Source organism: Haliotis cracherodii, unplaced genomic scaffold (assembly GCF_022045235.1).
Source record: "Haliotis cracherodii isolate W230 unplaced genomic scaffold, xgHalCrac1.p SCAF_8, whole genome shotgun sequence".
Classification (NCBI taxonomy): domain Eukaryota; kingdom Metazoa; phylum Mollusca; class Gastropoda; order Lepetellida; family Haliotidae; genus Haliotis; species Haliotis cracherodii.
In genome coordinates, this window is record NW_027266341.1 from 27,476,874 (window position 1) to 27,490,152 (window position 13,279).

A 13,279-nucleotide genomic window follows, 5' to 3' on the forward strand; every position below is an offset into this window, starting at 1 on the left:
CTGGCTTCCCTGGATAAATTTGCAATTCCCCAATTGAAGAATATTAAAATCATCATGAGAGGATTGACATTGGATATATTATATGGGGTCCGACTATTTAACGTCTGGGAACAGATTATATATATCGTCTCAATCATATCAATATGAATCACCAGCCATTCTAGTTGGTTTGTTATGGCTGAGAATTTGTGGACAGTCCGAACTCGTAGACGCATAGTCAAAATAAAACAAAACAAAACAAAATTGGGAAATAGATTAAATATGGAGTTATTACATATACATATTGAATTATTATATGGCAATCTTATTTCAAATCTTAAATTTTAAATGACAATTAATATTTCATGAAGTATGACCTAACGCCATGATCCAACGATATATTTCTTATATTTTACCAGCGATCAAAGGATCCTGCAAATCTTCCCAAAACAAGGATATTATATACATAATATTAATTATCATCATTCAGTTGCAATATGAATAAATGGAATGTGTCTACGAATTCCCCCGGTTTGTCTACGAGTTCTCTGTAAAATTCACCACATCCCGTTTGATACTGTAAATTGATTCGTGTTGATATATCAAATATTTCCCCCTTTACCAGATGTAAGCATATATATATTAATGATGCAAAAGTGCAAGTTTTGAAAAAAAGGTTCAAAGAAATAAGTCATTGTGAACGAAAATAGATATTAATTGTTGAAACTGATGGTATATATACTGTTGCATTCAATTCTGTGTATTTTCCACATCTTAAAAGCATATTTGCAGTTTAAAAAAAAAATAGTATGTCAAATCAATATCAGACAAGTATTTATTTGAAATAGTTTTAACGTAAGGCGTATTTCAAACCGGTAAGACGCTGTAAACTAGTTCTCCGTACGTGTGTCTGCGAAGGTTTGCGCAACAACGAGCGAGCATTTACTGAGTCAGGGACCCAGTCCATTGCCGAGCTGGTTGAGTTGATCAGTGAAGTTGTCAAATCGTTTTTGCAGAAGACACAATTATGTCCGGAAACCAAGGTTACCCAGAGCAAATAGAGCATATGCCAAGGTTGCCAGAATATGAATATCCACCCCCTTGGATACCATACGCAGAGGTGCGAAAGGCGACGAAAATCTACTGTTCACTTTTCGATCAGCAAGAAATATAAATCCTCATAATGCTGAATACCGTTGGACTTAATAATTTTTTGTAAACACAGCTTGATTTGGGGGAAGTTACAGAAACGTTTGACTAAAACATTGATGTATTCCAGATAGCTCTTGTCCTTTGTTTCAGCTGGAAGGATTTGCCAGTCATGTCAAAACACTTTTTTTTCCATTTATTTATTTTCTTTTATACTGGCGAACTTAGCTTTCTGATGTTGAGTGTGCTCACTAAATACATTGTGGGGAATATTATAACTGTAGGAAATCAAAAACACTTTCCTGTGAAACGAACTAGATCTAGATCCTTGACTGACACAGCTTCCACATCAATATACACATGTAATGTTCATTTCAAGAAGTGATAATTTAGTACCATCTAATCTGCAAGTTCTGAGTCCCTGTGAATTGTAATGAATGATGCATTTGAGCTTGTTGACCGATGTAGGTTTGGGGTATGTTATGAGGTTGAGATGTGACAGAGATATATGGGTTGGAGATATGTGACTGGACTGCTCTGTGGCATCAATGTTGAAATAGTGGAAGTGGGATAGCCTAGTGGTTAAAGTGTTCGCTCATGATGCTAAAGACCTGGGTTCGAATCCCTACATGGCTCCAAAATGTGAAGCCCATTTTTGGTGTACCCTGCCATGATATTTCTGGAATTTTGCTAAAAGTGGTGTAAAACCATACTCACAAACTCCAATGTTGGCATAATCATTTACTTCCAGTGTGTGTGTGTCGTGAAGATCCGGAGTAGAATAGGTCTTCAACCCATGCTTGCCATAAAAGGCTACTATGCTTGGCATAAGAGGTGACTAACAGGATCGGGTGGTCAGACTCAATGACTTGGTTGATGAATGTCATCGATCCCAATTGCGTGGATCAATGCTCATGATGTCAATCACTGGATTGTCTGGTCCAGACTTGATTGCTTACAGACTGCCGTCATATAGCTGGAATATTGCTGATTGCGGCATTAAACAACAAACAAACAAATAGTGTGTGTGATATTGATACTGAGGAATGATCTGTTGACAGCGGATGGACCACCCAGACTACAACACTGACCACAGACAGTTCCTCCCAAGGAAGATTCAGCTGATCCGAGAACGAGCCTCTGAGGCGGTCAGTACTCCTTTTTACATACAGTCCTAGAGCTTCCTCAGACTTATGGGAGGCGCGGGTGGCCCAGTCGTCTAAGACGGCGCGATTCGCTGTGCAGAGTTGCGTCCCTTGGGCACACCCGAAACCTATGATTGTGGGTTCGAATCCAGGTCCTCCCCGATTATGTTTCTAGGTTTGTCAGCACGATACCCGTGCTCGTGGGTTTCACCGAAGTGGTAAATGTCTGAGACCTGCATCACTTTGGGCTTTCCTCCATTATTAAGCTGACACGCATATAACTGGATTAATGTTAAAAGCGGCGTTAAACCCTACTCACTCACTCCTCAGACTTATGCCAATCATAGTCCTGAGATCCCTTTGTTAGAAGGGGCTGTGGAGTGTACACATGTAGTGATGTATTCCAGATAGCTCTTGTCCTTTGTTTCAGTTGGGCTTCAACATCCGAGGTGGCCGGGAACACTACTGTGGAGTCTATGTGTCTAAGGTGGGTCAGATCCTGTTGGGATCTCGGGTATTGTTAACATATAGGAAATAAAACCCAGGGATTTCTCTCTCTCTGTTACATACTCAAGTGCCTCCGTGAAGCTGTGGGTTAGAATTGGTGAAGACCCATGCTTGTCATATTAGGCGACTAACGGGATCAGGTGGTCAGGCTCACTGACTTGGTTGATGCAAGTCATCGTATCCCAATTACATAGATCTATGCTCATGTTGTCCATCACAAGATTATCTGGTCCAGACTCGATTTTTCATGCCGTCGTCACACAGCTGGAATTTTGCTGAGTGTGGTGGTGTTAAACAACAAACAAACAAAACCTGCACACATGGATTTCTATTAGCCAAGGGTACAAAATCATACAGAAATTTCATGGAGTAAGTCATGCATTTGAGAAACATTTGATAGTTTGATACTAAAGGAACCTACAGTTTGTAATTTGAAGACTAGCTTTTGGAAGCGAAAAAAACTTCTATTATTTTGGTTATTCTTTTGTTCTGTTACATTTTCCCTGGCAAATGCTTATGCCTTTGTGAGAGTTACCTCCCCTACATGAAGGTGTTGGTGTAAAAGAAGGACCATGTCTCTTCACTGAGGTAGGGGGCACGGGTGGCCTATTCGTCTAAGGCGCCACGATTCACTGTTGCGTCCCTTGGGCATGCCAGAAATCCATGATTATGGGTTCGAATCCCCGTTCACCCCGATTATGTTTCTAGTTTTGTCAGCACCATACCAGTGCTTGTGGGTTTCACCGAAGTGGTAAAGGTAAAGGACTTTCCTCCCTCATTAAGCTGACACGCTGTGATAAAACTGGAATACTGTTAAAAGCGGCATTAAACCCAACTCACTCACTCACTCATTTCAATGAGGCTGTGAACCATCAGTTGGGTGTAAAATATGATTTTCTTTGATATGCCCCATTCAGAACTTAAGATTTCTGAGCACTAAACAATCTGAATGTTACCCGTTAAGAAATGTACCTCCCTTCCTAGGAGAGCGAATATAGATAGTTGCACTATATGTGCACTTACATATATCATCCTTCCGCTGAAGAATCTGGTCAGAAGAGGTCTTCAGCAAACCGTACTTGACATAAACGGTCACTATGCTTGCTGTTTGAAGGGAGTAACGGGTTGGGGTGGTCAGACTCGCTGACTTGGTTAATGCATGTCATCATATCCGAATTAAGTTGGTCGATGCTCATGATGTCAATCACTGGCTTATTTACAGAAAAAACCATCATACAGCTGGAATATTGCTGAGTGCGGCGTTAACCAACCAACAAACAAATTTACATATCATCCAGGGGCAGACACCATAGGTCATATCCATCTAGTTCGCAGCTCATTTTGGTCCAGTGGCTATGCAAAATGGAGAAAACCACCAGATCCTCTAGATTTTCACTTGTCTCAGACTAATGGACTGGTGGCCATGTCTATCCCTGTCATCCCGTTCATTGCCAAATCAATACCGAAAAGATTCATGTCATTTTTATTTTTTTATTGTGGAAAAGATAGGTTGATACTTTGATAATGGTTTCAATGAAGGTTTTGCCATGGAGCATGTACCGGATGTTGTTTTATCTGCAGGTCATGCCAAACAGTGAAGCGGACCGTCTGGGACTCAAGGAGGCAGATCAGGTGAGATGTCCCTTTGATCTTTCATTATCGTTGTCGCTAAATGTTTAGGTTTAGGTGAATCCTTATGCCATGTACATATGCTACTCACCATTTGGTAAGGATCTTTGACTAAAGATGATTATTTTGTTCCTTAGCAAATATTTCTCGGGATATTGCTGGAATATTGCTAAAAAAGCAGCGTAAAACCATACTCATTCACTGACTCACTCATATTTAACTATCAATATGTTTATTGACTTTCAAGTTTCTCAGATGACAGGTCCCAAGTTTAAACATATCTATGTGAATCTTTTCAGATTTTGTTGGTGAATGATATTGACTTTGAAAGTATTGACCACAGTGAGGTAAGTTATAAGCAACATCGGACGTTTCTATTATCTCAATGTCACTAGGAACAGCCCATGACAAAATGTGCTTGATGATTCCTGTGCTTTCCTGACTGAAGAAAGTAAACTAATTGTGTGTGCTGCTAACTCCTGTTGCTGTGTATGATTTCACAGCAGTGATGTAAACATAATGTGGATGAGTCTGACTAGTCTGAAAAACTTAATAAAGACTGGTGGTTTATATCAACTAGATTCAAGGAGAGTTTCTAGGCCGACTAGACTGGTGGAGAAATGGCTGCATTGCACCTGTGGTGCACCATGCAGAACATGCCTTGTCCATTAACAGTTAAACGTGCATTAGGTTTACTCTCATTTATGAATGTGGCAGTAGATTCAGTTCCAGTGTTGAATGTGGCATTAGGTCAAGTTCCAGTGTTGAATGTTGCAATAGGTTCGGTTCCAGTATTGAATGTGGCAATAGGTTCAGTTCCAGTGTTGAATGTGGCAATAGGTTCAGTTCCAGTGTTGAATGTGGCATTAGGTTCAGTTCCAGTGTTGAATGTGGCAATAGGTTCAGTTCCAGTGTTGAATGTGGCAATAGGCTCAGTTCCAGTGTTGAATGTGGCATTAGGTTCAGTTCCAGTGTTGAATGTGGCATTAGTTTTACTTCCAGTGTTGAAGGTTGCATACCTAAACCTGGTTGTTTTGTTAATGTGAATTGGAAATGGAAACTTAGTTAGTATTTTATGAACAACGAAATCTTTTCAAGATTTTACACCTTTTAGTTATGTATTTTTCTTTGAATGAAAAAGTGTTGAATGTGGCATTAGGTTGAGTTCCAGTGTTGACTATTACATTTGGTTAACTAACTGTTGAATGTTGCAGAAGGTTCAGTTCCAGTGTTGAATGTGGCAATAGGCTCAGTTCCAGTGTTGAATGTGGCAATAGGCTCAGTTCCAGTGTTGAATGTTGCATTAGGTCCAGTTCCAGTGTTGAATGTGGCATTAGGTTCGGTTCCAGTGTTGAATGTGGCAATAGGTTCAGTTCCAGTGTTGAATGTGGCATTAGGTTCAGTTCCAGTGTTGAATGTGGCAATAGGTTCAGTTCCAGTGTTGAATGTGGCAATAGGTTCAGTTCCAGTGTTGAATGTGGCATTAGGTCCAGTTCCAGTGTTGAATGTGGCATTAGGTTCGGTTCCAGTGTTGAATGTTGCATTAGGTCCAGTTCCAGTGTTGAATGTGGCATTAGGTTCGGTTCCAGTGTTGAATGTGGCAATAGGTTCAGTTCCAGTGTTGAATGTGGCATTAGGTTCAGTTCCAGTGTTGAATGTGGCAATAGGTTCAGTTCCAGTGTTGAATGTGGCAATAGGTTCAGTTCCAGTGTTGAATGTTGCATTAGGTCCAGTTCCAGTGTTGAATGTGGCATTAGGTTCGGTTCCAGTGTTGAATGTGGCATTAGGTTCAGTTCCAGTGTTGAATGTGGCATTAGGTTCAGTTCCAGTGTTGAATGTTGCATTAGGTCCAGTTCCAGTGTTGAATGTGGCATTAGGTTCGGTTCCAGTGTTGAATGTGGCAATAGGTTCAGTTCCAGTGTTGAATGTGGCAATAGGTTCAGTTCCAGTGTTGAATGTGGCAATAGGTTCAGTTCCAGTGTTGAATGTGGCAATAGGCTCAGTTCCAGTGTTGAATGTGGCATTAGGGTCAGTTCCAGTGTTGAATGTGTCAATAGGTTAAGTTCCAGTGTTGAATGTGGCAGTAGATTCAGTTCCAGTGTTGAATGTGGCATTAGTTTTACTTCCAGTGTTGAAGGTTGCATACCTAAACCTGGTTGTTTTGTTAATGTGAATTGGAAATGGAAACTTAGTTAGTATTTTATGAACAACAAAAAGCTTTTCAAGATTTTACACCTTTTAGTTATGTATTTTTCTTTCCTAACAGGCTGTGAAGATTCTCAAGATAAACACCAACATTCACATGGTTGTGAGATATTTCCCTTATGGTGAGTAACAGTTTCACCACTCTCCTACACTTGGTGCTGAGATATTTTGTGTTTGGTGAGTAACAGTTTCACCAGTCTGCACATGGTGGTGAGATATTTCCCATATAGCAAATAAGTTTCACCAGTCTATGCATGGTGGTGAGATATGTCCTGAAAGTTGTTTTTACCGTTTCACCAGTCTACACATGGTGGTGAGATATTTCCCATATGGAGAATTACAGTTTCACCAATCTACCCATGGTGGTGAGATATTTCCCATATGGAGAATAACAGTTTCACCACTCTACCCATGGTGGTGAGATATTTCCCATATGTTGAATAACAGTTTCACCTGTCTACACATGGTGGTGAGATATTTCCAATATGTTGAATAACAGTTTCACCACTCTACACATGGTGATGAGATATGTCCCATATGGTGAATGACAGTTTCACCTGTCTGCACATGGTGGTGAGATATGTCCCATATGTTGAATGACAGTTTCACCACTCTACACATGGTGGTGAGATATTTCCCACATGTTGAGCAACAGTTTCACCAGTCTACATGTGGTTGTGAGATATTTGCCACATGGTGGGTTAGCTTCAACACTTTACACATGGTGGTGAGACATATAGTTAGGTTAGAGCACATGGTGGCAGCTTTGCCCGAGTCTGCTATCCTAAGTGTAATTGTCTAATGTTAACAGCATTCTGAGGGGTAGTAGAATTTCAGGCTTTTTAAGGGTGTCCTTACATGTTAACACTATTCTGGCTAGAAGGACACATTGTGAGTTATGTATAATTTCAGGTTTGATTTCTAGCAACAGCAAGTCAGGTGTACTCCTTCATTTTTCTGTCTAATATTTCTATTTACTTTTTTATTTCACAACACACAACCAAAAGTCACCAACATTCTTTATTCCTTTTGCAGGTTATGATAAAACATATGATAAAAACCGACCAAATCAACATCAAGCAAATCGACCTGTCATCGGTGACCCTTACCACGGAGAAACATGATCAGTCACCAGAGAAGGCTGAAACCAGTTGTGTCGTGGTCATACCACTCTCATTAAACATTATTAGATTAGTTCCATGGCATAAGGCAAGGCACATGCCCTTCTGCTTAGCTGAGGTCATCCTGTTGTGTCAGGGTGTTCTTGTAGGGATGGGGCATGGGTGGTCTTGTGGGGGAGGGGCATGGGTGGTCTTGTGGTTGAGGGGCATGGGTGGTCTTGTGGCTTAGGGGGAATGGGTGGTCTTGTGTTTGAGGGGCATGGGTGGTCTTGTGGTTGAGGGGTGTGGGTGGTCTTGTGGTTGAGGGGTGTGGGTGGTCTTGTGGTTGGGGGACATGGGTGGTCTTGTGGTTGAGGGGCATGGGTGCTCGTGTGGGGGAGGGGCATGGGTGGTCTTGTGGTTGAGGGGTGTGGGTGGTCTTGTGGTTGAGGGACATGGGTGGTCTTGTGGTTGAGGGGTGTGGGTGCTCTTGTGGGGGAGGGGCAAGGGTGGTCTTGTGGTTGAGGGGCCTGGGTGGTCTTGTGGGGGAGGGGCAAGGGTGGTCTTGTGGTTGAGGGGCCTGGGTGGTCTTGTGGTTGAGGGGCATGGGTGGTCTTATGGTTGAGGGTGTGGGTGTTATTTTGAGGTCATCCTGTTGTGTCAGGGTGTTCTTGTAGGGATGGGGCATGGGTGGTCTTGTGGGGGAGGGGCATGGGTGGTCTTGTGGTTGAGGGGCATGGGTGGTCTTGTGGCTTAGGGGGAATGGGTGGTCTTGTGGTTGAGGGGAATGGGTGGTCTTGTGGTTGAGGGGCATGGGTGGTCTTGTGTTTGAGGGACATGGGTGGTCTTGTGGTTGAGGGGCATGGGTGTTCTTGTGGGGGAGGGGCATGGGTGGTCTTGTGGTTCAGGCACTCAAACTACCAGTAACTACTTGTCTTGGGTTCCCATCACGGAATTATTCCGATAATTGCTTGTCGGCACCATATCCAAGCTTGATATTTTCACCATCCATCATGCCACAACCTGCAACACTCCCATCCATCCTTGGGATTGATAGCCTAGCTCTAAGGAGAAAAGTATTCAACTGTGGTTGCAGAAACCTGTTTTTCTGTCCCCACAAGAACCCAGCGTATTCTCGATGTCCCCAGAGAAGTGGTGACAAAACTGCTGGTTGTCATGTGAAAGTCCATGCACTCACACGACAGATTTGAATTCATCTTCCTTAACCACCCTGTATTATACTGTGTACACATTGATGCTCGTTATGGATTTTGTACATCATATGCTATGTGTAATTTCAACTGTTTTTGTTTTCCTGTCTTTTAATCAAGAAACCTTAATTCTTTTGTCTGTTTATACATGCAGACAGACTCTATTCCGCACTTTAGCCCCAAGTGCAAACAAGATGGAAAAATTTAATTTAAATGTAAATGCTGAATAAACGTCTGGAGTACAGAACACTTTATGTTACAGGGATAGGTGATTTGTTTCTGATCTTTAGAACATAACAAAGGAATTTAATCAAATATTTAACAATATGGATATTGTCGGTTGACATAATTCTTACAAAAGTTTCAGTTATTGGTGGATTGATGAGATGATTAGCAAAACATTCTGTTCTCCGTTGGGAATAGCTGTCACATATCAACAATACATGTAATTCATCCTCAACATGATCAAAGCCTCTAGCATGGCAGAATAAACAAGCGCTCATTATGTGGGGTCTTTGTATGTCAGTATCATTCAACAGCAAGTCTTAAGTTATTACACAGAAACATGGTTAATATTTTTCGTTGATAAGAGAAGGTCACAAGTTAAATAGTTTTCTACACTAAGAAAAGATTTAAACCGAGAATAATGAGTACTTTGAGATGAAGCGTGGAGGGAGTGATGCCAATATTAAAAGAAGCAGTCATAAAATCCTTGAAGATAACAATAGATGATTAGATGCCACAATGTCTGGAGACAGCCATGTACATCCAAAACCATATCTAGACAAACAATTCCTCATATGAGATACATGTAGATATATAGATGTATGTATATATGCACTGCACCCAAACCCTATATGAAGAGGCATGACCACATTAAAGTAATCATAGATTATAGGCAATTTAAAACAAACTGAGTTAAGAAGCATTTATATTTATATTTCATTTTTTTAAGACTAACTGTTCAATGTATGATTACATTGACTGTGAATGAATGTGATGATTGTACTTGGGGGGACAAAATAATGCAAATCGTTTTTTACATTAGTGAAGTGTGCAGGGATGACAATCTAATTCATGTAAGCTAGCCTATCCATTACCATTCCCCTTTCTTGCTGATTGCTCCTTAAGGCAGCTTGTGTTTAATGGTTCTTCTGGGGCGGTCTGGTAGCCTAGTGGTCAAAGCGTTCGCTCGTCACGCCGAAGAACCGGGTTCGATTCCCGACATGGGTACAATGTGTGAAGCCCATTTCTGGTGTCCCCTGACGTGATATTGCTGGAATATTGCTAAAAGCAGCGTAAAACCTCACTCACTCACTTACTTATGGTTCTACCAAGCTTTGTTATAATGCCCTAAGTTAATGAACCTCCATGACAGTCTTTTGTCTGATCAAATGTCATGTTGCATTTTGCATTAGGAGTCTGTTGAAAAATATATCTCTTAAACAAAGTTTGAATGAACCTGAAACTTCGTGTCAGTGATCTCATGAATTGTGTATGTAAAAAGTGCTCATACAATTCTGAGCTATTTTCTCGTTGCTGTTGCCATATGAACTCATTTAAAATGTCCTTAGCGATTATTCTGTTTCCTGTGTCAATGTGTAACTTGATGCTACGACAGACTGTCGGGTTAGACATGGGGATGAAGCATTTGAAAGCCTTGTCAATCACATGTGTTTATTACTTGTTTGTTTCATACTTTGTGTGTCTGTGTTGATCAAGGTTGAAATTATCTTTAACTATAAAACTATGGTTGTGACAGTAAATGAAAATCAAAGTGCACTTGTTGTTTTATAAGAAAATAATGTGAGATCCAGCCCTGTGGAGATTCTGGGTTAGATAGGTACCCAGCTGATTCTTGGGTGTCATGGTGTCGTGATTAATTGTGTGTCATCGTACCATGATGGTAGGCGAAACAGTATTGTTTTAACACTATCAATTATTTGGTCTACGTTCAAACATTTACAGGCCACCATCCTATGTTTGGAATATTGCTTATCATGTTTAGTGTTGAGATACACATTACAAAACAAAAACACACGTCAGAGCATTGTGGACCAGTGTCATATCGTTTGTCTCTGCTGGTGTGATGGTGCTACAATCACTCCAATACAAGGATTACAGGTAATGTTGCTTTTCTGACTCACTTTGAAAACTCATATTCATTGTTCGTAATATTTGTCCAAATGGCCACAAATCTAATTATTGGGTAGTTACGTGGGAGATAATCAAACAAAACGTCGTTGTACGGGTTGGAATCTCATTCCATGTGTTTGGAACACAAAAATCTTTTCTGATTTTCGAGTTAAAGTTTATTATGCGTTTTCATTGTTTCAGTATATTTTGTTATACCTGATTATCCTACCATCTGTAACTTTTTTAATCCACTCCTACCGAAAGCTAGATTTTTTAAAATCAATCTGAATGTTCTTCACTTTCTTCAGTGAACAAAATTTTGAATTTGAAAAAATATACTTTTGAGTGGGTCATGTCTTGCAAAGGGCATGGAAATCATTGTGATTTGTCCTCCCAGACCTCTACTGGGACATATACATTCCCCGTAGGTACAATGTAGTCCTTTTGAGAGAAGCCATGCATGAAGTCTGAGAATACAATTTGAAAATCCTGATTGGTATCGTCTCATTCATGTTGCTTTTGTTATATTGAAATGATACTCTTATACTTCTGTGTATTTCTATTATATTTATCTATCCAAATAAATATTCAAACAATTTTATCTCAAGAATGTGTTTATTTATCTTTTATTCATTCTCTTTTCATCAACTACTGTACGTTCTTGTGTGTTGTGGCACTTGAGTATAATGTTTGAACCAGTTCTGACGTCAGAACCTGTATCAAAATGCTTCAGGTGAATGAACTGATGCTGTAAAGGTCCCAAGCTCCCATGGCTATTGTATAAACAGGCTGACATCAAGATGCCCCATATGTCCTCTATTGGCAGGGTGACATTCAGGTCCCCAGTACCCATGGCTGCTGACATCCAGATACCCATGCCTCCTGTATAGACAGGCTGACAACCAGGTCCCCAGTACCCATGGCTGCTGTATTGCCAGGGTGATATCCAGGTACCCATGGCTCCTGTATAGACAGGCTGACATCCAGGTCCCCAGTACTCATGGCTCCTGTATAGACAGGCTGACATCCAGGTCCCCAGTACTCATGGCTCCTGTATAGACAGGCTGACATCCAGGTCCCCAGTACTCATGGCTCCTGTATAGACAGGCTGACATCCAGGTCCCCAGTACTCATGGCTCCTGTATAGACAGGCTGACATCCAGGTCCCCAGTACCCATGCCTCCTGTATAGACAGGCTGACAACCAGGTCCCCAGTACCCATGGCTGCTGTATTGCCAGGGTGATATCCAGGTACCCATGGCTCCTGTATAGACAGGCTGACATCAAGGTCCCCAGTACTCATGGCTCCTGTATAGACAGGCTGACATCCAGGTCCCCAGTACTCATGGCTCCTGTATAGACAGGCTGACAACCAGGTCCCCAGAACTCATGGCTGCTGTATAGACAGGCTGACATCCAGGTCCCCAGAACTCATGGCTGCTGTATAGACAGGCTGACATCCAGGTCCCCAGTACTAAAGGCTGCTGTGTGGACAGGCTGACAACCAGGTCCCCAGTACTCATGGCTCCTGTATAGACAGGCTGACATCCAGGTCCCCAGAACTCATGGCTGCTGTATGGACAGGCTGACAACCAGGTCCCCAGTATGCAAGGCTGCTGCATGGACAGGCTAACATCCAGGTCCCCAGTATGCAAGGCTGCTGTATGGACAGGCTGACAACCAGGTCCCCAGTATGCAAGGCTGCTGTATGGACAGGCTGACATCAAGGTCCCCAGTACTCATGGCTCCTGTATAGACAGGCTGACATCCAGGTCCCCAGTACTCATGGCTCCTGTATAGACAGGCTGACGTCCAGGTACCCATGGCCGCTGTATGGACAGGCTGACAACCAGGTCCCCAGAATGCAAGGCTGCTGCATGGACAGGCTGACATCCAGGTCCCCAGTACTCATGCCTCCTGTATAGACAGGCTGACATCCAGGTCCCAAGTACTCAAGGCTGCTGTATGGACAGGCTGACAACCAGGTCCCCAGTATGCAAGGCTGCTGTATGGACAGGCTGACATCCAGGTCCCCAGTACCCATGGCTGCTGTATAGACAGGCTGACAACCAGGTACCCATGGCTGCTGTATGGACAGGCTGACATCCAGGTCATTCGAACAGAACATTCAGATACACCCAACACATATTAGGGCACATGTAGTTAAGGCTGTTTCAATTAAAAAATAGTAACTTCATGATTTAAAAAGAAACAAAAC

General features: G+C 41.9%; 2 protein-coding genes across 2 annotated transcripts; one reads left to right on the top strand and one right to left on the bottom strand.

The window, feature by feature from the left end:
* Positions 1-899: 899 nt before the first annotated feature.
* LOC139450569 (PDZ domain-containing protein 11-like) lies at positions 900-7,902 on the top strand. The gene is made up of 7 exons (XM_071232324.1): positions 900-1,099; positions 2,190-2,276; positions 2,704-2,760; positions 4,362-4,412; positions 4,709-4,756; positions 6,676-6,736; positions 7,650-7,902. Exons 1-7 carry the CDS (start codon positions 1,007-1,009, stop codon positions 7,736-7,738), a joined length of 486 nt encoding a protein of 161 aa, XP_071088425.1. The 5' UTR covers positions 900-1,006; the 3' UTR covers positions 7,739-7,902.
* LOC139450893 (uncharacterized) lies at positions 7,845-8,528 on the bottom strand. The gene has a single exon (XM_071232722.1). It carries the CDS (start codon positions 8,526-8,528, stop codon positions 7,845-7,847), a length of 684 nt encoding a protein of 227 aa, XP_071088823.1.
* Between the last annotated feature and the right edge of the window lie 4,751 nt (positions 8,529-13,279).